The sequence below is a fragment of the Xenopus laevis genome, chromosome 1S (assembly GCF_017654675.1).
Source record: "Xenopus laevis strain J_2021 chromosome 1S, Xenopus_laevis_v10.1, whole genome shotgun sequence".
Classification (NCBI taxonomy): Eukaryota; Metazoa; Chordata; class Amphibia; order Anura; family Pipidae; genus Xenopus; species Xenopus laevis.
Window position 1 is genome coordinate 60,119,819 of NC_054372.1, and position 25,432 is coordinate 60,145,250.

Sequence of the window (25,432 nt, forward strand, 5' to 3'; positions counted from 1 at the left end):
GTGCTCTGTCCAGTCAGAAGTGGGGGGTGGAGATTACCACTTGTAAATGATGCCATCTAATAACCAGGAAAAGAAAATTATACACAGTGCAGGGTAATGAATCATTGGCACAAAACCAAATTCCCACATCCTCTTGGCATAATAATAAATACTCTAAGCGAGACTGAAGGCTAATTATTTCTTAAGGTTGGGAGTTCATCTTCTAATCTTCCATTCATATAGCCCTTAATACTCTTTAATTATTGTTTGGGGAGCATATAAAATGTAATCAGGTTTTGTGAGTTCATAATGCAAACTACCCTACCTCAGAGAAACTAGACATCCCTTTTGAATGCCAGGTAAACCCTAAATCTCAATCAAACAACCGTCCCGAGAAATTCCCTCTATAGAAAATAGTAATCAAATAGGTTTTAAACACACATCTAATATTTTGTAGTAAGTGCCCAATTAATTGCCAGTGTACATTCATTCAAAATATTCTGTAATTTTAAAGTTATTGTAAATGTATTTGCTATTGCAGATGGCATCTGTCTGCTATTGCAGCAATGGTAAAACACATGTGGTGAGGCTAGGGTGTGCTGGTGGGTATATAATTCATTGATCTTTCTGCACTACTTGTTCTGACTTACATGCACCACTGAAACAGAGCAGCAGCAGTCAGTTCACACTAGACCCAGTAACCCATAACTCATTGTACTCTTTTGTAATTCTCTTTCTTTACATGTCTGTTAATCACAGACCATGCAAGGCACTGTAGGAATCCTGGCTGTCTGATAAAACTATATACTTGAATTTACAACCCAGTTAACACATTACCTACATTACCTACCATAGACTGCACTGGTTGGCAAAATGTTAGGGTTTCTGATCAGAATATGTATTACATCCTATTGGCCATGTCCCCACTTATCAGTGGCTGGCTTTTAGTATACAACACCAGTCAATGTATGCAAGTGATTTTAGCAGTGATGGGCGAATGTATTCGCCAGGCGCGAATTCGCGGCGAATTTGCGCGATTCGCCGCCAGCGAAAATTCACGGCAAAAATTCGCCGGTGTCAAAAACGGGCGCCGGCGTCAAAAACGAGACGCCGGCGCCGTTTTGCGAATTTTTCACCGTTTCGCAAATTTCGCGAATTTTTGCGCAAAGCAAAACGGCGCAAATTCGCCCATCACTAGAATTTAGCCCCAACTGGAAAACAATATAGTGCAACTGTATCTCTGTTTATTGTGGCAGCACAGATCCAATCAGACCTGCACAAGAGAGGGATCGAGATCATGGGTAATCACATCCCTATGTACTGTACACCTTGATCATTTAGCGTATTCAGCAGTGGTTAAAGGGACAGTGATGGAAGTCTAATAAGAGATTAATCAGACTGGCTGGATCATACATGGGAAGTCAGAAGTACACAGCACCAGGGATTTAGCTAAGAGCAAAAACCAGGGACAGAGCTGGATCATACAGAATCAAATGCAGTACCAAATGTTTAAATTTTAAATTAGACTAGGTCAGACAGGCCACAAACTGAATTACTACCTCAAGCTAAATTGCAGGAACACCCTTCACCAGGGGCATAACAACAGAGGGGGGCCCAGGAGGTATAGGGGCCCCATAAGACATAGACAATTTCAATAAATATTGGTAAAATAGGTCAACCTCAAGACATTTTGGTGGCCAGCAGATTTTTGCCCCAAAATTGTCTGAAATTGAGTCACCAGAAAATGTAAGAATGTTTAAGAGGGATGGAAGACTAGGTATAGAGCCCTAAATATGGTAACTCCTGACCTCTACACAAGTCAGTCCTATTGCATCCTGGGTATTGTAGTCTTACATTAAACTTACATTAAACTTGGTAGTTGGCAAACTGTTAAACAAAAACGACATCACCCAAGATGCAGCCTTGGCACATTATGGCAAGAAAAACTTTGGCTGGTTTCCAAAGGCCCACAAATTAGCCCAAATCCATACCTTGGCTATTTTTTACTTTTAAACCTGCCTGGGCTTTAAATTAGTAGCCCAATATGGCTGGAAAACCACCAACCTGGCAACCATGTGCAGACAATCAACTTGAGAGAACTCCTCCCTCTCCCACTGGCTGTTTCAACCCTTCCCCTTGGCTCAAGGCAGGTGTGGAAGGGAAGGAGATTCAAGCTTAAAAGGTTAGATGGGGAGGGGCCAAATAACATTTTTGTTTTGTGTGTGTGTGTGGGATTTTTGTTAATTGCTTGCTGTCTACCAATGTTCTAGTTATGAGTAATTGCAGCATATGATGCAGGGCCCCATTTCCAATCAGAGGGATGGAACAGTTACATCTACTACTCAACAATGGGACCGTAAATTTTGGGGTGACCCTAAGTAGGTCACAGGAAACCTAGTCAAAACAGCAGTTTGACTAGTGTGACTTACCTTTTCATGGAACCAAAATTATTTTGCAGGTCACATGTTTAAAATCTGAAACCTTTTTTACATGCCAAAAATTTAAGACATCATCTTTGTCTAATGTTTTATTATTTCCGAACAGTTATCAATAAATTAAATTCAAAAGTCAGTCGAGCCCTATATATAAAAATAATTATATAATCTCTGTGTTTTGCACGTCTCAAGAGTGAACAGTAAGTTCTGATGTGAACAAGTGAAGGTGTCGTTTTTTTGAAACAGGCTGTTCAAAAAACTTGACCTCAATATTGCCTTCGCTGAAAGCCTCCCTCCGAGGGTCTTCACTTGTGTTCCCTCTCCTAGACAAACTCGATTTTTGTTGAATTAATGTGATGCCAGAGTTGCCTGGCCTTCTGGGGGGAGAAGAAGGGTCTCTAAGAAAACAAAAGCATAGCGCAGAGAGGAAGTTTTTCTTGAAATTTTCATTCATAAAAGCATAGACTATTGGATTGCAAATGGAGTTAAAAAATCCAATTATTTGTACTATGGCAAATATAATCTTGATTGTGACATCATCATATTCATTCTCCAAATTACCTAAGAAGAAAAAAGAACTTTTAATAAAAAAAACAAAAACACAATTCTCGTATTAATGTTTCCTTTGGACTCAATGGGAATTCCATGTGAACAGTATCTATATTAATGTAGCGAGTTGCGTATATTACACAAATTATGTATTTTAAAAAATGACATTTCATGAGTTTGGGCAATTAGTATATTTTTTTATGTTAAGTAGATGGATAACATGAACATTGGGATTTAATAAATCTTGAAAGATTCAAGTTTTTTTTTTTTCACTAAAAATTCGGATTTTATAGCTGCAAAACATGAATTTTTCGAGTTTTTGGCATTCGGACTTTAATAAATAACTCTCTCTGTTTAGCAGAAATAATTAGCAAAATAATCAATTTTCCTAAGCAAACTTTTTGCATTTTACTGAATTTTGTATATTGGTAATTACATGCAAAGATTCCTCTCCTGTATAAAAAATACTTATTTTGTAAATATTTTGCTAAAAAAGGCAATAGCTATGAATGGTGTGAATATATATAAATCAAGGGGCGATTTTGGGGCTGCTGTCGTTTGAGGCAGCAGCCCAGATATTGCCCCCCCCCTCTCGCTCCGCACTTAAAATGCAGCGTCGGAGCGGGTCAAAGAGGAGCATGCATCGCTAGTGCATAGAGCTTTCTGCACTATTGGAGCTGAATTTCTGGGTTAAAACCTGGAAATTCAGCTCTTTAAAGGGATACTGTCATGGGAAAAAATTTTTTTCAAAATGAATCAGTAAGTATTGCTGCTCCAGCAGAAATCTGCACTGTAATCCATTTCTCAAAAGAGCAAAAAGATTTTTTTATATTCAATTTTGAAATCTGACATGGGGCTAGACATATTGTCAATTTCCCAGCTGCCCCAAGTCATGTGACTTGTGCTCTGAAAAACTTCAATCAATCACTCTTTATTGCTGTACTACAAGTTGGAGTGATATCACCCCTCCCTTTTCCCCCCCCTCCCCCCCCCCCAGCAGCCAAACAAAAGAACAATGGGATGGTAACCAGATAACAGCTCCCTAACACAAGATAACAGCTGCCTGGTAGATCTAAGAACAACACTCAATAGTTAAAACCCATGTCCCACTGAGACTCCTTCAGTTACATTGAGAAGGAAAAACAGCAGCCTGCCAGAAACCATTTCTCTCCTAAAGTGCAGGCATGTCACATGACCAGGGACAGCTGGGAATTTGACAAAATGTCTAGCCCCATGTCAGATTTCAAAATTGAATTTAAAAAAATCAGTTTGCTCTTTGAGAAATGGATTTTAGTGCAGAATTCTGCTGGAGTAGCACTATTAACGGATGCGTTTTGAAAAAAACATGGGTTGCTAGGGTAAATTGCATAATGTTTTAGCATATCACTACATTATAATAAAAGTTCAAGAGGTAGTTTACCTTTAACTTAATGTTTAGCATGATGCTATGTGGTTGCTATGGTCCAATTTATCCTAGCGAACAGACAGTTGCTTAAATAAAAGTAAAGGGCCTGAATGAAAATGTTAGGGAATCTGATGAAGTATGTAAAATTAAATACACTCTTCTCCCTGTAACAAGTACTACAGTACATCTGCAGGCTAAAAGGAGGAAAAAAAAAGGAGGAAAGGTGCAGGTAATATAAACCCCTACTATTGCTGGAACTGCACCTCACAGAAAGATACGTAATAAGAAATCGCAATATCAATAAAATTGTATCCTCACAGGTCAGAAATTCCCATTGAGAACTGAAAAGAGGCCAAAGAGGAAAGAAAGTTTGTTAAAAGAAAAGATGATCCTCTGACATACTAAAATTTAATTTAAAGAAGAATTATATCTTTAATTTAAAGGTGATCTAACCACTTGAGTTATGGTTCTTTAGCAGTAATACAAGTTTATTAGCTGTTCTTGACTTTTTATAAAGAAAGACTTGTAATTTTCCCAAATTAAAGCAAAGCATAAAAGGTAAAATATGACTATAGCAAGCAAGCAGTGTTGTTAAAGAAAGTGAAAAAATCTGTCTGTTCTGATGAGTCAGATTAAGGAAATAAGGGTGGTAAATAAAAATAAAGTCTGCTGCCCTATAATCACACATAGAGGCCATGCTGAGATGACAATGTGCAATTATGGATTGGTTCCATCTTGTTATAATATACTAAGCTGCCTCACAATGAGATGGACGGAGAAGAAAAACCTGAAAAGAATCAGATAACATGTTGGTTAATCCCTGGGGGTAACAAAAAATGAATACATAACTAAAGAACAGCACCATCTGACAGCTCATTATTTGTTTTTGGTGTTTCACTTTAAATAAGAAAAGTTTGCATTAAGCTACATGCGCACTTGATAATATAGCAAATCATTTACTTACTGTATTCTATCATCATGTGAACAACGTGAAATGGTGCCCAGCAGACTGCGAAAAGGACAACCACAGTAATCATCATAATGATCGCCCGCTTCTTCTTCCTAAATGAATGCAGCGGCTGTTATTGGGATCATTAACCATGTAGCATCTTACTTACAGTGCTAAATCAATCATTTGCTGCCACTACAGTGACAATGCACTACATTAAGGGGCAAATTTACATAGGTTCAAAAATCGAGGGTTAATTAACCCTCGATATTCGACTGCCGAATGTAAATCTTTCAACTTCGAATATCGAAGTCGAAGGATTTACCGCAATTCCTACGATCAAACGAAGGAAAAATCGTTCGATCGATTTTAATCCATCAATCGAATGATTTTCCTTCGATCAGAAAATTGTTAGGAAGCCTATGGGGACCTTCCCCGTAGGCTAACATTGGGGGGGTCCAAGTATTTTTTAAAGAGACAGTACTTAGATTATCAAATGGTCGAATAGTCGAACGATTTTTAGTTCGAATCGTTCGATTCAAAGTCGTAGTCGAAGGTCGAAGTAGCCTATTTGATGGTCGAAGTAGCCATATTCGACCATTCGAAATTCGAAGTATTTTTTCTTCTATTCCTTCACTCGAGCTAAGTAAATGGGCCCCTTAGTGACTAGCACACCCAATCAAGCCCATATTGAAATGTATATGCACAATTACTAGGAGTGCTGCTAATTCAACCATATTGAGGATATTAGTGAACATACTGTAGAGTATTCAGACTTACTTTTGTAAAGCTGACTATGGCGTTTTAACACTCTGCCTAAAGAGGGTTAGTTTGAAGGACAACTTCTGCTAAGTGCCCTCCCTTTAATGGAGTTTAGCCTTCGTGACTATTCTGCCAAAACCTGCACCATTGGTGGGTATGTATGAAGGGCTGGGAGCTGTAGCAGCACAACATCATAGCTGGATTTTTTAAGTAATTGGTAACAAGTTTGCACACTCATCAAATCATTAATTCTAACTGATATTAAGAACTATCTACCATTACAGCCTGGTCCGATGTGTATTGCTTTGGAACAACTGAAAAATGGTAAGAACTCCAATCTCCAATGTGGGGGTATACCCCTCTTTTAAATGTGTTATTGCTTAATATAAATAATACTAATGCTTATACATACATTTTGACACTAGTTCACAAACAATTACAGAGAACAAATTGGAGGCAGAAACATAATCCAGTGCTTGGTGGATTTAAATACCATTCTGCACACACAGTTTTTTAAAAAAAAAGTGCAACCCTGTTCTCAGGGTCTACAGGCAAGTCGTCCAAGTAAAGTAAATACAAAATAATACTATATTATTGTCTGCACAGCAACTATAGATCCTTCTGACATTTGATTATACTGTAGTTTAGTACGATTTGCTCTTTTCAAAAACATTTATATACATAAGAATTTTTTATCTGTTTCTACTCCATTGTTGCTTGCCAACCAAAATAAAACAGAACGGAAACAAATGTTCTTTTTATTTATTTTGCCACAAATGCACCTGTCTTTAAAGGAAGCAGCTTTGGGATGTATTGAGGGATTAGTAGATAATACAGATATAAGTTTTAATATACAGTACTCAAATTCTAAGCTATACTGTATGCTTTAGGTGTATTGGTAGAGGGGAGAATCCAGAACAACTGTACCAAAATTTTTACCAACTAAGAAAAATATACAAACCTGGCTATTTTAGACATTTCATTTCCATGAATGGTTTGCAGCACTGAGGCATCTCCAACACGCTTTTTTATCCAGAGTTCATAGCCAATTTTACTGTAGAGCAGGAGCATTAAGGTGAGTGGCAGAAGAAAAAGGATCACCAAAATGAAAGTGGTATAGATTTTCTGGTGAACATGACTACTCCATGCTTCCAAACAGCACACATATTGTTTTTCATATAAAAAGTCATATTTAACCTAGAAAATATGAAGGGAAATATGTTTACAGAATCTGGGATCTTCGAGATGCTCAGCAACACAAAGTGAAAAATGTAATTATAAAGAGTATTAATATTTTGCAGATATGCCGAAATCTCCATTTCAGAAGGTTATCTAAAGCAGTCAAAGCAGAATATATTCAATTTGTCTTGCTGCTTTGAACTCAACCTGACTTTGCCTTTGAGATTACAGTGGCTCTACTAAGCATCTTTTCTTCTTCTGTTATACACTTATTTAGAAAATTGCACAGATGAGGAACATGTTTTTCCCTTAATATGTATAGTACTATATGTGCTCTATCTAAATTATATCATTGTTCTATTGCTGAGATTGCAAATAGGTGAAATAAGGATTTACTTCTGTGTACTATAAATAGTTAGGCTACAAGACATGTAGGGGAATTCCTCTGCAGGAGCTTATAAAATCAAGTGCACATGCCTTTTTTGACCTGAGAAGATCTGATGGCAGTACATACAACTGGTCAAAGTAGAATTTGTATGCACTCCCTGGCCTTTCCGTATGCAATAATCTGGTGCTCAGTCCTCTAGGGAGACGGCACTCCCCTGGGTTCACAGGAAACGAAGAATTGAGGAAACGGCACACACAGAGTTGAATGCAAAAGGGGATATACCCCTATGGATTTATTGTGTCAAACAAGCACAACGTTTCGGGGGCAGGCCCCTTCGTCAGGTGATGGTCATCACCTGACGAAGGGGCCTGCCCCCAAAACGTTGTGCTTGTTTGACACAATAAATCCATAGGGGCATATCCCCTTTTGCATTCAACTCTGTGTGCCGTTTCCTCAATTCTTCATTTCAGTACATACAACTGGGCCAGTCCAAAGGAAAATGGTGCTGCACTTGGCTAGAAGTAGCATGTGTAAGAGCTCAGTGTCAGGATCACCTTAGAGGGGGTTTGATAACAAGGGCAGCCTTAGGACCTGACAAGATGGTAGTGATTAGGGTTAGAATTCCTGGCAATATTGCGCCAGGTAGAGACTGAGCGTTCAGGGAGTAGTTAATGAGAACCTGCAGGCTACAGTCAGACAGCTAGTTAACACTTGTACAGTGTATGTGGATCCAATTAGAGAGTGAAGGAGCAGGGTCCCTGGAATGGCCAATGGCACTGGTGTTCATCCATAGGAAAGGTATACTGGAGACTTCTGTTTGGTGATTGGTAACTGGAGAGATACCAAAGTTGGATCAGTTGTGCTATAATATATTGATATACAGTATCTGTACTCTGCCATCCCTTGTGTTGGATCTGCTGAATAAAAATCTGCCTGGTTCATCATATTGATGTTAAAGATGCCCATGTTACACAGAAGAGGCCTTTCTTATACCCGTTTCCTATGTATAGAGCAGGGGTCCCCAACCTTTTAATACCCATGAGCCATATCCAAATGTAAACGGAGTTGTGGAGCAACACACGTAAATGTTCCTGGGGTACAGAATAAGGGCTGTGATTGGCTATTTGGTAGCCCCTGTGTGGGCTGGCAGCCTACAGGAGGCTCTGTTTGGCTGTACACCTGGTTTTTGTGCAAATAAAACTTGCCTCCAAGCCAGGAATTCTAAAATAAGCACCTGCTTTGAGACTACTGGAAGCAACATCCAAGGGATTGGTAAGCAACATGTTGCTCCTGAGCCACTGGTTGGGGCTTCCAGCACCTTTACAAGCATTCTTAACAAAGGCAGAGATACAGAAAACCACCAAATTTTGTAGAATATGACAATTTTGACAAGTTTTTTCCCTCCTAGAAAATTATAGAATAAATTGACAATTTTAGACTATATAGAGTTTTTTTTATGAAAAATTGCATCACATAAGCCAATTTTAACAACATGATGCATTGTATCAGACATACAATAATAGCAAAGACACTTTCAGATATAACACAGGTCACTTGAATTACAAAAGCCATTTGTTTATTCAAGCCATTAAAATAAACTTTGAAGACTGACATCAGTAAAGATAGAATTGCTTTTACACAACAGACAATGTTTTTTTCCTGGAAATGCAAATGTACTGAAGGATTTACGTACATGGTAACAAGTGCAATTCATCACATGGAAATAATCCATAGATCAGTTACAAAGACAATGATGTGAAGTGAAAGCATACAAGTGTAGTACTTAAAGCACTAGAAACTGCCAGATAGGTTCTGATTTTAGTTTCTTCTCAAATCTAAAATTCCACACAGAAGGCTGAGATAGCCCCTTGCACAGAATAGACGAAATGCAAAACAGAAACGAAATGCAAAACAGAAAGTGATATGTGTGTTGTCTTGCAGAAATATCCAAGCTCAGCTTCTTGGAAAAATAGGTGATCATTTCTTCTATAATGAAATATCACATAACCGTTAATTTTGAGATTCTAGCACTTTGACATATGAAATCTATGTATGTTGCAACTAGAGAGAGAGGCCCAGGGTCAGAGAAGCACAAAGGCTGGACCCAGAAAGCGATCAGCAAACACTAAGGTAGCTGAATGTCAACTAACATTCCTATCACTACCATTATGCTCTTTGACTTTACTTGATCTTTCATTTTTAAGTCTAGAGAGACTTATAATAATACAATCACTGACACTTTCTGAAAGGGGATATTTTTGTATTTTGGATCTCCATACCTTGAGTCTACAAAAAATCATTTAAACATTAAAGGGGCCCATTTACTTAGCTCGAGTGAAGGAATAGAATAAAAAAAAAAAACTTCGAATTTCGAATGTTTTTTTTGGCTACTTCGACCTTCGAATCGAACGATTCAAACTAAAAATCGTTCGAATATTCGACCATTCAATAATTGAAGTACTGTCTCTTTAAAAAAAACTTCGACCCCCTACTTCCCTACCTAAAACCTACCGAGGTGCAATGTTAGCCTATGGGGAAGGTTCCCATAGGCTTCCTGGCAATTTTTTGATTGAAGAAAAATTGTTTGATCGATGGATTAAAATCCTTCGAATCGAACGATTCGAAGATTTTAATCGTTCGATCGACCGATTTTTCGTTCGATCGCTCAATCAAACTATTTGCGGTTAATTAACCCTCAATATTCGACCCTATATAAATCTGCCCCTAAGTAAACCCCAATAGATTGTTTTGCTTTCAATAAGGATTAATTATGTTAGTTATGTTATGTTGATTATGATCAAGTACAAGGTACTCTTTCATCGCAACAAAGGAAAGGGAATCGTTTTTAAAGAATTTAATTATTTCATTATAATGGAGTATATGGGAGATGCCTTCCCTTAATTTGGAGCTTTCTGGATAAGTGATTTCCGGATAACGGATCCTATACCTGTATACAATTATGTGAGAAAACAAAGGCAGAAGATGGAAAACTCATTTGGTTGGTTGGTAAATGATTACATACTGTATACAGGGTCTCATTGGTGAGTTGCACACAATAGTTTTTTTTAATATAAATTAAATATTTAATTCATGGCAATAGGGGGTCTAGCGAGAGCGTTTCATCAAAAAAATTTGGGCGTGCGTCTGAAAAGTCACTCACATCAAAACCGTTGCTCGTCAACACTATTTGGATGCCCCTTCACTTTAATGGCGCCATCAAAATTCATGCAATCGTCAAAATTGATGTGTATTGACGCGGGCGTCAAAAATTGACACAGGCGGCAGAATTCGAGTTTCACATTTTCTTGGCAAATTTTTCGCCAAAGCGAAACAGGAGAAATTCACCCATCACTACTGGGAAACATTTAACTCACCAATGTTTGCTTTAAACTGTGTGCTGATGTGCATGTAATCAAATTGTAAATCTGTACACACATTACACACAATATTCATCACCTGCTTAGACTTTTTATGTTTACATATCCTACCAAAAATTGTGGATGGTTTGACAGGAAAGGTTGGTGCTGTTCATTATTTCAACCTGACAAACTAATCCCTGCTCATGTGAAGACTGGCAATCTGTAGATGCTGGCACATGCCAGAAGGGCTACTGTATGATGTGAGGGCTTGAATCCATTTCAGGTCTGGTGAAGAAGATGACCATGTCTCTCCCTACATAAAAAATCAATGAACTGCTAATAAAAGCTCCAAGGCTCAGTAATTTCAGTACTGCAAATCCCATTCCCTTAGAAACCGACTCAAAATAGGGTGTTGTCACTGTGTTAAATGTACTGATCAAATATATATTTTCTGTTGGTTTCCAATATACTGCTACCTCTGTCTGTCTGTCAAACACAATTTACCAATAAGATACAGGATGAGACGTACTGAAATATGAGCACAATAAATCTTTTGGGGACCTTCACCTTCCTCATATAGTTGGTGGTAGTGATGGGCGAATTTATTCGCCAAGCGCGAATTTGCGGCGAATTTGCGCGATTCCCCGCCAGGGAATAAATTTGCGAAACGCCCACGAAAATTTGCTGAAAAAATTCGCCGGCGTCAAAAAATATTTTTTCGAAAAAACGGACGCTGGCGTCAAAAACGGGCGCCGGCGTCTAAAAAACGGGCGCCGGCGCCGTTTCGCAAATTTTTCGCGGTTTCACGAATTTCATGTGAAATTCGCAAATTTTCCGGCGAAACGGCGCAAATTCGCCCATCACTAGTTGGTGGTACTGTCCCAGTCAAACATCCTGACATGGCAATTAATTCCCATAACACAATGGTTGTACAACAGGGTTTACAGGCATGTAAACCTACCCACATACTTGTCAACAGAAGAAAAATGGTGTGCAGGATAGTTATTCACAGTGTATATTAGTGCCAGCCCAGGTTAGCATCATACTTAGTTTCAAATGTGCTTTGTATTTATAAATATGAAAGTAATAATAGTTCATTGCATCTCAGAGATAGGGGAGGGCACACATGGTGCAGTGGAGCAATGTTTAACGCAATTGAAAGACATGTGTGTCTCCTGGTGCACTGTGTTTTGCTGAATGCACCACTACAGTCTTTTGTCTGTCTGTATAGTGTGTAAGCCTTGCCTGCAGCTGTGATGGATATGTCTATGGACATGTTACTGTGTAAATCAATGGTGTAAGTACCAGGGGTGCACCCTCCTGGGGCCCGCACCTATCCGGAGGGAAGGGGGACATGAGTCTGGGGGGCACATTCTACACCACTGATATACTGCAAATGCTGGTCTGAAAAAGTGTTTAAATCTTGAGCAGGACATCCCTGGAATCTTCCTCTGTCTGATTAACAACCCCATCAAACCCAAAGAATCACTAAATGGTGCCTCTAGGAGAATGAAAATATAATATCTGAGAAAAATATTGACACATTGCTTGAATAAATGTGCCATATACATGAATTCTGGGCAATCACAAATGTTCCACTTCCTAAAAGAAGAAACTACAATCACATTATCTTACTTTTCAGCCATAACATATTTATGTAACATAAGCTTAATGCGTTTATGTAATAAGTACAGACAAAGGATATTTGATCCAGTTATCCATTTTCCAGTGAGCTCTAAATACAACATTTAAATTCCCCAGAGTCTTTTTAAGACAAATAATTTGTTATTTTTCACTTATTCTATTTTTTTCGCTTTAACTAAAATACAGTGTTAATGGCAAAACAGTCCTATTCTTTCAATACAGGAATGTTTTTAGTAGCCTAAAGGTGTGATTCTCCCCATTATGGAAGGATCACTTTTGAACAAAACCCCAGGTGGTGAATTTTATTACATTGCTCTCTTTAAAGGAGAACTAAAGCTTAACTTAAGAAGTAGGCTAGAAATGTTGTACATTATGTTTTGGGCTTCTTTGCAGCCCAAGGTAACCACAGCCCTTTAGCAGTGAAGATCTGTGTCTCCAAAGATGCCCCAGTAGCTCCCCATCTTCTCTTCTGTGGATTAACTGCACATGTTCTGTGAGCTGTCACTTACTGAGCTTAGGGACTGACTCAAAATATACTGTATTTGCAGAATATAAATGTCACAATATAAGGCTGTTTAGTACTTAATACAGATAATTACTACATGGCAGCTTAGAAACCAGTGCAACTCGCATCAGAATTTAATAATCAGCCTTGTTGCATCAGCTACATTATTATACTTGTCCACTGTCCCAAATTATTCTGATACTTTTTTACTTTGCATTTAACATCCTATCAGTGAGTCTCCTTGTGATCCGATAGGGCCAGTGTTTCTGGGGAACAGGTGTCTGAACAGGCAGGGGGATATATTGTTTGTGTTTATTTGTAATGCGCTAACAAATCTTGAAGATTTTAAGCAACAACCAAAATGTTCACTGTATAAGCCATAACATAAAGAAGATTTAAAGGGAATGTGCATAGAATATGGATTTCTTTACATATTCCTTCCAGTTTATTTCTTTAATTGGAGCACATATAATAGCAAAAGTGGTGTCTTGAACAATAGTGTATCATGGGAAACTTAAAACGCAAATAGTTACCTCTAGGCGCTGTGCATGCCACATTGGTATACCAACCACTGCTGCTATAAACCACACGATACCTAGAAAGATATGAAACACTTTTTAAACAGAATATATGTTTTATGTCCTTATAAATCTAGTAAAAGGGACAAACCTTAGCAAACACAGGGAAAAAAAATAATTAATTAGACTGTTTGCTCAACCACATTTTTATTAAGGCATACTTTGAATTATAGTCTGGCAACATCAAGGCTGCATTCCTAAAGCATTATTACTAAAACTTTTCCTCCAGCTTTCCAGGCCAGGATTTGTAGGAAGGCCACAAAGGCCGGGGCTTAGGGCAGCAAAGTTTTAGGGGTGGCATGCCATCCACTTAATTGGGAGCTCCCGTTTCTTCATGTAGACTTGTTTATGTTAACTGCAAAATGACTTATTGGTAAACTCTCATTATTATGTTTTTTGTCAGCCTTCTGTAGAAATGTAGAGGATGCAGTGGGATAGTTTATTTAAACAGCTTTAATAAATAAAGAAGAAACATGCATAGTCCTTCTTACCAAGCATTGTAAATGCCCTCCTGTTGGTGTATTGCCATTTCATTTTCAGAGGATGTACAATCCCTTGATGCCTTTCCACAGCAATGCATGTCATTGTCAGGATTTCAGTAACAATGGCCATAGACTGAACAAAGGGAACCATTTTGCAAGCGAACCCTCCTGCGAGATGTTAAAGAGAATAAGATACTATTAAGTATTATTAAAAATATCCACTACTGATCATCATAATTTGCATTAATTTACCTTCCAATGGAAATGGAGCCATTGTACAATAAACAATATAGGGGCCAATATACAGTTTTGTCATCGCAGGGCTGGAACTAGGTGTAGGCAGTAGAAGCAAATGACTAAGGTGCAAAGAATGGGGGGCATCAGGCAAGTACCTTCTCTGTTGCCTAGTTATTCAGAGTGCTCAGGACCTGGATAACAGATCTTGATTATACAGTATATACATCTGGTTATACATTTTCCTTGAGTTCCTAATTTCCTGTAATTTACATGTTTCACTTTATATATTTAAGTTGCAAAACCTTTTTATAGCACATATTACACAGATATTTTATGGATGAAAGAAGGGCAGTGCTTAAAGGAGGGGGAAATCCAACATGATGGGGTCCATTTAGAAACAATCACAATTTTTCTACAAATCTCAAAAGAATTTGTGGTTTTCCTATATTTCTTAAAAGCTCAAAAAATTAAAAATGTATTAAGTGAAAATAACATGAAAACCTTTGATAACAAACTTTACCAAGTAGTCGAGGTCCTCTAGAATATATATAGGGGAGCTGTGCTGATCTTATTGCACTGCTTTTAATCAAATCGGACTTTTGGAGATTTTCTGATTTTTTTTCACTGGCATTGTCCAAATACTTTTTAGACGTTTGCGAGGTATTCGTATTTTTTACTTCATTGTTCAGAGTTTTTTTCGTTCGAACTTTTAATATTAGGATGACAATTTAATTTTTAATATTAGTCTATGACAATTGTGGTTTTAGAGTTTAGTCGTGATTTCAAAACCCTCTAAAACCACTAAAATCAGTACTTTAATAAGCCTCCAAATGTAAACATTTTGAAAAAGCAATTGTCTTTAGTATCCTCATGTGAATTGATCAACCCTTACACTGGAAACAAATGTAATAGCTGTAACCGTGTTACAGGGGAGGGCAAGTGTAATGTTTAATTCTGTTGTAAATAAATGAAGGGTACAGTATACAAGCAGAGAACGTAATCCAGTTGCGACTGACTGAAGAGAGCTAATGGAGAACATTTTGAAGAATCTCAAACATTAAACTGAAGGATGGGAGTAAATTTATATCACTTCAAGGTTATTACTATATTTTTTTCCTGCACTTTTGCAATAAACCCATATAACAACATAAAATTGGCAATTACATGTGTGGCAGGTTGCTAATGTGAATACTCACACTGATGTTCAACGGGCAATAAATAGAGAAATATATAAAGGATTACATCTGCTTAGGGGAATGGTCAATAAAAGATTAGGCCACAGGAATCTTGTAACATGAGTCGGCTTTGAAGGGCAATTATTATACTTATCATTTAGGCAAACGGTATTTATCAATCAAGACCTCTATGTTAACATTCATGGCGCTGGACATTCCTACAGTTGCTGCAGTCTGTCACTTTATTGATGGAAATGTATTGATTGAACGGGTTAGATTCCCTGAAGAACAAAAAGTGAAGAAGCTATGGATACACAGGTACAATAACAATTTGGCTAGTTGACCTGGACCATACATACAGGCCTAGACTGGCAATCTGTAGATTCAGGCAAATGCCAGAGGCGCTGCTGTAAAAAGCAAAAGGCAGTCACTATTTAGCGTGTTAGTGGAGTGCTGTTTGGGCCTTTGTGTACTTGAAATACCAAGACCTATTTTTGGATCCCAGTCCAGGCCTGCAAACATGTACAGGTATAGGATCCGTTATCCGGAAACCCGTTATTCAGAAAGCTTTAAATTACGGAAAGGCCATCTCCCATAGACTCCATTTTATCCAATGAATCCAAATTTTTTAAAAATGATTTCCATTTTCTCTGTACAGTACCTTGTATTTGATTCCAACTAAGATATAATTAATCCTTATTGTAAGTAAACCCAGCCTATTGGGTTTATTTACTGTTAATATGATTTTCTAGTAGACTTAAGGTATGAAGATCAAATAACAGAAAGATCCATTATCCGGAAAACCCCAGGTTCCAAGCATTCTGTATAATAGGTCCCATACCTGTAATGTATATAACCAAGGCATCTTTCAATAAAAAGATGCCTTAAATCTATACAGCACTGAGAATCTTCTGTCCTAGATACAGCTACCAAGCAGCAGAAGAATCAATGGTTATAATGCTTTTTTATTGTATTCCGATGGGGTTAACAAAAGACACTAAGGGGCAGATTTACTAACCGGCGAAAAGTCGCCAGCCACCACTTCGCACCCATCGCTACACTTCGCCAGGCTCAGACAATGCTAATTCATTAATATGAGGAGTTTCGTCATGGGCGCCGAACACTGGCGACTTTTTCATTTCTGCCTAGTGCCAATTTGCTAGAGGTCTTTCGCTCAGGTTAATTTGCATACGGTGGGAAATTTAAAGTTGAATGGACGTCTTTATGTTATATGTTGCAGCAAATACATTACTTTTTTTTTTACGTTCAGTAAAATCTGCATTTTAGTGAAATTGCGGAGTAATGTCCATTCTCCAGAGCGAATTGTCATCTGGCGATAGAGTGTGAATGAATGCTATCGATGGTCCCGTTTGCTAGCAAATTGCCACCTGCGCCTGTTAGTGAATTGGCGAAGTCCCTGCAGGGGGCAACGTTGGGCTGTCCAAGTGCATTAAGCCATAGCAACTAATCAGCAAGTACATTTTACTGGTTACCTGTTTAAAAACAAATATCTTATTGGTTGCAGCCCCAGATTTACAGTACCTAGGCCGGCCTCCATACACTGCCCACCACCTATGTGTATATGCATGGTTGCTCCTTACTTGCGCTCCTCTCACTAGATGCTCGCTCGCTCGCACATGCACAGTAGTTGTTTCTCATTGGCCCCAAAGCACTGGGGAATTTGCAAGTGGAAGATTTAAACTGTCAAGTATCCTGCCTACCCTTTTTCTAGTGCTCTGGAAAGAAAGGCAAATGTGGCTGCGTGGCATGCCGCCCCTAAAATCGTGCGTGCCGCCCTCAGCCTAATTGGTGATTATATGTTACTGCACCTCAGGAAACCTAATGACTTTTTTTAAAGGAACAGTTCAGTGTGAAAATAAAAACTGTGTAAATAGATAGGCTGCGTAAAATAAAAAATGTTTCTAATATAGTTAGTTAGCCAAAAATGTAATATATAAAGGCTGGAGTGAACAGATGTCTAATAAAACAGCCAGAATCCAACTTCCTGCTTTTCAGCTCTATAACTCTGAGTTAGTCAGCGACTTGAAGGGGAGCCACATGGTACATTTCTGTTCAGTGAGTTTGTAATTGATCCTCAGCATTCAGCTCAGATTCAAAATCAACAGATATGACCCATGTCACCAGGGTAACCAGTCAGTGTAAACTAAGAGAGCTGAAAAGCAGGAAGTAGTGCTCCGACTGACATGTTATACATCAAATCACTCCAGCCTTTATATATTACATTTTTGGCTAACTAACTATATTAGAAACATTTTTTATTTTGCACAGCCGATATATTTACCCAGTTTTTATTCTTACACTGAACAATTCCTTTAAGGATGGTGTCAAACAAGATTTTTTTGTTGCCCCGGGCCAAATCTTTTCCAGATACAGGCAACATATATATACCTTTTTATTGAAGTCAAGTTGAATTTCCACTGGCAAAACATTTGAATTACGTAACAGATATAATTTACTTCCCTGCATTTCTGCATAATTGTGCATTCAAATGTTTTACTGGAGGTTCAGATTGACTTCAATAAAATGTATCGTTTGGGCATTTTGTTCTCTGGAAGGGATTTACTACAAAACATCCCAAGTGCCACCACCAGATACCCTATTCTAAAGTGACACAGTGTATTTATAGTTTCTATAGCATCTATGAAAGTATTGTTTGAATGTACTGTGTGTGTAAAGTCAATTGCGCTGCCAGTCAGGTCCTTGACAGCCATTGATGTAGAGATTGCAATCTAGAACGTCAGTGATTAAACTGCATAGCTGTATAGATCTGCGCATAGCTTGCAGCACTCATTAGTGTTGATTAGTAGAAAGTCACTATTTACAGGACCAATAATGATAAAATATAAAAGGTTATTAATTTTACCCAAAACACTAGTTAGTTCAATTCTACATGTGGAAAAAAATTGTTTCTTTGAAGTAGAAGTACTGATTTTTATTGTGATGTGTTTGTTATTAGCTCTGCAGTGTTCATCCACCAGTGTCTGACTGGGCCGGCGGGACACCGGGAAAAAACCCGGTGGGCCCCCAGCTCTCTTATGGGCCCCGCCAGCCCAGGTCCGATACCCATAGCTGCCTCTTAATGCCCGACCCCCTTTATTAGAGGTTGTGGCAAAAAAAAATTGCATGCGCACAACCAAGGTGCCGGTCGTATGTGTACAAACGCGGCACGGCAGGGGGGACGGAGGGGGGCCCTGGGGCATTCAAATCAGTGCATGGTTGACCCTATCAACCAAATTGCTGAAATTTCAAACTGGAGAGCTGCTGAATAAAAAGCTAAATAACACAAAAACCACAAATAATAAAAAATAAAATACAATTGCAAATTGTTTGACGTCCTTAGGAGTTGAGAGCATTTTAGCAACAGGTAAAGGCAAACTAAACAGTATGAGGGACTGCAGATGATGTGGTTTGAACGAAGGGGTCTCTGCAGAGGATGCATCATATATCCATGGGGTTTCTTGGCCTTTAGTAAGCATTGCTATGGGATCTTTCTAATTAAAAGCTGGCATCTTTAATGGAGATTTTTTTTCTTGTGTTCAAATTTTGTGATTGATTTATCTGCTCTCATGACTGTTGATCAATGGTGGTACATCTAGCCCTCACTTCTGCTTCGTAAGCAAATACCATTTTTTATTGCCTACCATATATATATATATATATATATATATATCACTTGCTTGAGTCTGACAAGCCTGGACTGGCAATCTGTAGATTCTAGCAAATACCAGAGAGGCTGCTGTAAGTTGCCACTATTTATTGGGCTGATGGGGGTTGTTTTAAACCCTGCATACTTGCCAGGGCCTGTTTTAAATCCCAGTGCAGATAGTTGCCCTGAGCCAAGTGCTACATTACAGCAGCCCTAACTGTGGAACAAACCACAAGTAAATCATTAGTACATCACTGCAGTATGGCATTTAGAACATAATGGGGCTCAGTTATGAACGCAGTGCAGTACTGAAAAGGTTGCATAGGTTAAACGTTTGCCCAGCGCATGCACACAATTATATGGGTATAATGAAGCGCAAAAATGTTTTAAAGTGCAATTAATGTGCTACTTTGGATGCAGACATTTGCATTGCAGGAAACTGTGTATTTTCTGTTGCACATACTAGCACTACTGGCCACAACTGCTTTAGAAGTACACTACAAATTACCATTAGTAAAGATAGCAATGCCGATGTATAGGGCAGACATTTGCACGTGTCCATGCAAACTCCCAAATAATTGCCCACTGAACCCACACTATTGGCATGCTCCCAAGAAAGATGTCACTGTTTGAAACAAAATTGCCCAATATTTGCGACCTGCACATAAACAAACCCTTTGCAAAAATAATCTTTTATGGGCAATGTAACGCAAATGTATTTGCATAAAATGGCGCATACATTTGAGCCACAATGATACATGTATAGTCGCCTCAGACACAATTATATTCTGAGCAGCTATTCATTATCTTATGGAAATTGTGTGACTTTGCTGCTGACATGACTGGTACTCCAGGCAGCCATGTAAGGTGAAAAAACATAAATCCCTATATGTAACTCATAGCAAATAATAAGATGTTTGCTTTTAAAGGGCACCTGTTGGGTAAAAATGTTATCCCCCAACCAAAGGTGCGGGCTAATAGAGCCAGCATTCTGGTTGGGGATAACAGTAGTTTTGTTTTTTTTTTAAATGTCCCCCACCATCGCTAAGCTCCCCGCACCAGGAGGGAACTCCCGGTGCAAGCAGCCATGTTGTGTCATTCACATGCGCATAAAGAGCAATTTTGGGCAGCTTTTTATTATGAGCATGCAAGTGTGGGGGGCATTTATTTTTTAAAAAAATGATGGTTATCCCCAACCAGAATGCAGGCTCTATTAGCCCGCACCATTGGTTGGGGATAACATTTTTACCCAACAGGTGTCTTTAAAACTGGTGACTAGTCATTCTACCTGATTATTGGTATCTATTGGTAACTCATCATGGCAGGGTCGGACTGGCCCGGTGGGACACTAGGAAAAAACTTGGTGGGCCCGACCCTCATGGGCCCCTGCCGGGCCATACCCCCTCTCACAATATTTTGATTCTTCCAAAAAAAATTCAGGCCGTTTACGCATGCGCATAGATGCAGAGCGAGAACTTCACACATGTGCACCGAGCGGCAAATTGCAGTAGGGGGCGGGAGGGCCAGTCCCGGTGTGCCCCCCAGTCCGATCCTGGATCCTGGGCAAACTTAGTGCCTTATATTACATAACCCCAAAGTCCTACTAAAAATGTGTTAGTCAGCAAAGTTACTAAAGTTTGGAAGTACCACACACTGACAGTGCAGTTGAAAGCAGATGGAGCTTTGTGGCTCCAGGGGTAATACTCACCTCCCAGCCAGTTGGAGGAGATGTTCTGCAGCATGGTGAAGGGGATGCAGAAGAAGCCAATGAGTAGATCACTGAGCGCCAGAGAGCAGATGAAGATGTTGGTGACAGTCCTCATTGCTTTGCTTCTGGTCACCACATAAAGTACCAGAGAATTGCCAAACAGCGCCAGCACAAATATCAGCACACAGATTGCCACAAAGGCTACCTTGGTCCTGAAGGGAAGCTCCGGGATATAAACCAGAGGCTGAAGCTGATACAACTCAATGAACTGCTCCCTGGTCACGTTATTCTCCTGCAGGAGTCGGGCAAACTGCTCGGGGGTGATATTGAGAGACTGCATTGGGCTCCAGCTCTTGCGCTCCGGCGCTGTTTATGTGCAATATCGGAGAAATACCTTATTGGGATACATCAACCAACAGGATTGTCGGAAATAGCTGGCAGCGACCACTCATAGTAAATGAAGAGAGTTTAATCGCTCCCTGGGGTCCCATTCTGTGTTTTCAGTGTCCCTTTTACTACTGCGGCTAAAGAACTCCACTTATGGCGGGACAGGGATAGTGAGAGGTTCAAGTGCAAGTACCGGAGTGTACCTCGCAGCACATTGTGCAAAATCCTGGGAAACACCAGCGTCTGACACTTTCACTTAAACGACCCGCTCACTGTAACGCAATACAGACGCAGCGCTCAGTGTCGCACATCCGAGCAGGCGGGGGCACTTGTAAAGACCATCCAAATCCAGATGAGCAGCCCTTGGTACTTGGAGCAGAAACGATGGCCACGGACCTAACAAGTGGTTGGAAAGCTGAAGAACTGCGGGTACACGGACAATAGGCAAAATCTGCTCAGAGAACGCGCCGCTTTGCATATGTTAGATGCGGCAGCCAATCAGAGCCCAGAGAATAAACGTCGCACCGCCTTCTTTATCCAGAGGTTACAGAACCCTGAGAACAGACGCTTCATCAAAGTGCGAGTAACGCCAACTGAGCTGTCCTGTGCGCTGATTGACTGATTATTATTATTATTATTATTATTATTATTATTATTATTATTATTATTATTATTATTATTATTATTATTATTATTATTATTATTATTATTATTATTATTATTATTATTGCATTAGTACAGGCACACACACAAAACTGCTGGGGTGGGCAGAGCAGGAGGTATGGGCAGTGGGCGATGGGGGCACTGACTGAAAAGCCCTTTTGACTGATGTTTATGACATTTACAGTCAGGGGTGATTCTGGCCTTTCTGCTGCCTAAAGCGAAAGTATGGCAATGTGCCCCCTTGTGCCACGCCCCAAGCCACGCCACACACAATGCCTTTCTTATGTGTTTAAAAATGTAAACGTCGCCTGGTCTGAGCTGGCGAAGTCAAGTCTGGCGCAAGAGGTAACGTTAAGTAAAATCTGCAAATTAGTGAATTAGCGTAGTTACGTTCCTTTTTCAGAGTGCAACTTCAGCTGGCGAATTTATGCCAGCACCTGTTAGTAAATAGGCAAAGTGCCAAAATGGCGTCATGCTGGCGAATTTTCACTAGCGTTAGCCACTTTGCCTTTTAGTTAATTTCCCCCTTAATTTCCACAAAAATGTTGAATTTCGTCTTTATGTATTAACCAGGGAACATACATCTTTTTTTAAAAAAAAAAATCAAATTTTTTAAAAATTTTTTTAACTTTTTTAAACTTTTTTTTGTTTTTTAACTTAAGCCTTGACTTTTTGATGACACACACACAGTGGGAGTGGAATTCAAATAACAGACAGACAGGGGCAGTACAACTATTATATTATTTATTACAAATATTTGTTAATTTTTCTGTAAGTACAGTGAGTACAGTACCTGGTCCTAGACAGATGCAGCAGCCAGCCAGCCACCACGGGCAGTCCAACAACAAATCCAGGCACTGCTGCAGGCTGCAGTCTAAAACTCCAAAAGCCAGCGACCCAGCCCTAGAGATAGTGACGTCACATGACTTGGGGCAGCTTGGGGCAGCTGGGAAATTGACAAAATGTCTAGCCCCATGTCAGATTTCAAAATTGAATATAAAAAAATCTGTTTGCTCCTTTGAGAAATGGATTTCAGTGCAGAATTCTGCTGGAGCAGCACTATTAACTGATTCATTTTGAAAAATTTTCCCATGACAGTATCCCTTTAAGGTCCCAAGATTGGAGTGCTGTCACAGGTCTGTATCACCGGGTTGGTGTCAGGTGCCTTCAGGTGTCGGGCTCAATACTGCCCAAAAAGCCCAAAAATTGTGTATCACAAAACAAGAGACCTGCGGCACAACTGTTGCAATTGAAAAAGTGGTTAGTATTTATTCATCTCATAAAAAAAAAAAAAGGGGATAAAGGCTTGATAAAGGGCACAGTGGAGGCCCGAAACGTTGCCGTTTTTTTTTTTTTTTTTTTTATGAGATGAATAAATACTAACCACTTTTTCAATTGCAACAGTTGTGCCGCAGGTCTCTTGTTTTGAGTATCCCTTTAAGGTGACTTTTTTGTTCAAATGCATTAGTCAAAGGGGCAGATTCTTAACGGGCGTAGTGGCTAACGCTAGCCTCAATTCATCAGAAATCCCATCCATAGGGACATCACCAATTCACTAACAGGCTAGAAGACAATTCGCTAGAGAAAGGGACCATTTCTAGCGTTCGTTCAGACTTTTCGCTCAAGCGAACAGGCATAACTCTGCAAATTCACTAAGATGCAAATTTTACTGAATGTTACGTCTTTCTTCAGAGTTTCCTTCGCCACCTCAGACCAGTTGAACTGCTAAAATGAAGCTACATCTTCCTCAATCCTATGTCACTTACATTATATCCTGTCTGCCGGAAATGCATTAAAATTGTAAAAACGCTGGCAACTGGTCCTTTTTTTAAGCGGCATTGCCTGCAAAAGTCCTAACTATTAAACTTTTTTGTGTTAACATTTTTCCCTTAACATTTGAGGGGCATGGGACATTCATTTTAGGGTGGGCTCATGTGTAGGGCATTAGAATCTATTTTGTCTTTATTCAGGTTGCTTGAACATTTGTAATAAAAAATAGGCACTTCAAACATTTGCACAAATATCTCTAATAAAGCTCTCCATAAGACTTGAATGTACCCGCCCTATTCAAATTGACCTAAGCGAAAGAGGACTAATGAAGTTTTGCTAGGCATAAGCAATCGCTAGTGTCATTTTGCTTTGAAAAGCTCGCACTGCCTAAGTAACACTAGCAAAAAGTCACCAGCGTTCGGCTCCCAGGACGCAATTTTGCATTTTGCTGAATTAGCATATTGGTAACAAATATTTTTTGGCGAAGTGTTCACTGGCGACAATTTGCCCTTTAGTTGCAGTGACTTTTTTGTTGCAGAAAATTTTCCATGGATAAAAAATCTGAACCCAATAGGATTGCTTTGCCACCAACATGGATTTCTGCAGGTTAGTTATAATCAAGTACAAGGTACTGTTTTATTATTACAGACAAAAAGGAAATCATTAAAAGAATTGTTTGCTTAAAATGGACTTAGTGGGATATGGGCTTCCAATATTTCAGAGCTTTCTGGAAAACAGGTTTCCAGATAATGGGCCCTTACCATATCTTTGGAACACCGTGTTAAGGGATAGGATGAAGGGCATCAGTTTATTTATTGCAGAATAAGAAAATAAATTCCTCTGTGCTGCCAGAATGAAACGGGGAATGGTGAGATCAAGGGAATGATTTCTCAAGTTCATTTTTTTCTTACCTCTTTGACTAGGGTCTTGGCAGATGAGAAGGTTTGACACCTGCTACCAAGGACAAGTCTCCCAAAAATGCTTTGTCCTTCAGATAGCTTTGGCTCACAGCAATCTGACTTCATTGCAGGAAAATGTGAAGAAAGGTGTGGCATGAAGCCCTTCAATAACAACCTCATTAAATAACAAGATCCTTTTACATTTGTTTTACGTAAACATAACTAACAATGTTACATAATTAACAATTTAACCACAAAGTGATTTTCAAAGTGGTTTTCAAAGCAAACTCTATTTTGAACCTATCCTATCCCAAGCTGGGCAACACATGAATAAATCTTTTAATAGTCAGTAGTATACAGGTATGGGACCTGTTATCCAGAATGCTCGGGACCTAGGGTTTTTCGGATAAGACGATAAGTCTACTGGAAAATCAAGTAAACATTAAGTTACCCCAATAGGCTGGTTTTGCTTCCAATAAGGATTAGTTATATCTTAGTTGGGATCAAGTAAAAGGTATTGTTTTATTATTACAGAGAAAAAGGAAATTATTTTGAAAAATGTGAATTATATAGATAAAATTGAGTCTATTAGAAACAGCCTTATCCAGGTTTTTGGATAATGGATCCATGTACAATCACACATAATTATAAAGCAGTTTTTTTTTATGGGTAATGGGATCTTATAGGCCAGTCTGATAGACCTGACCTATAT

The 25,432-nt window shown here is 39.0% G+C and overlaps 1 protein-coding gene across 1 annotated transcript; it reads right to left on the minus strand.

The window, feature by feature from the left end:
* Positions 1-2,498: 2,498 nt before the first annotated feature.
* qrfpr.S (pyroglutamylated RFamide peptide receptor S homeolog) lies at positions 2,499-21,852 on the minus strand. Its single transcript, XM_018243375.2, has 6 exons — positions 21,002-21,852; positions 14,224-14,382; positions 13,688-13,749; positions 7,041-7,276; positions 5,333-5,430; positions 2,499-2,975 (listed from the first exon to the last, which is right to left on the minus strand). Exons 1-6 carry the CDS (start codon positions 21,339-21,341, stop codon positions 2,602-2,604), a joined length of 1,269 nt encoding a protein of 422 aa, XP_018098864.1. The 5' UTR covers positions 21,342-21,852; the 3' UTR covers positions 2,499-2,601.
* Between the last annotated feature and the right edge of the window lie 3,580 nt (positions 21,853-25,432).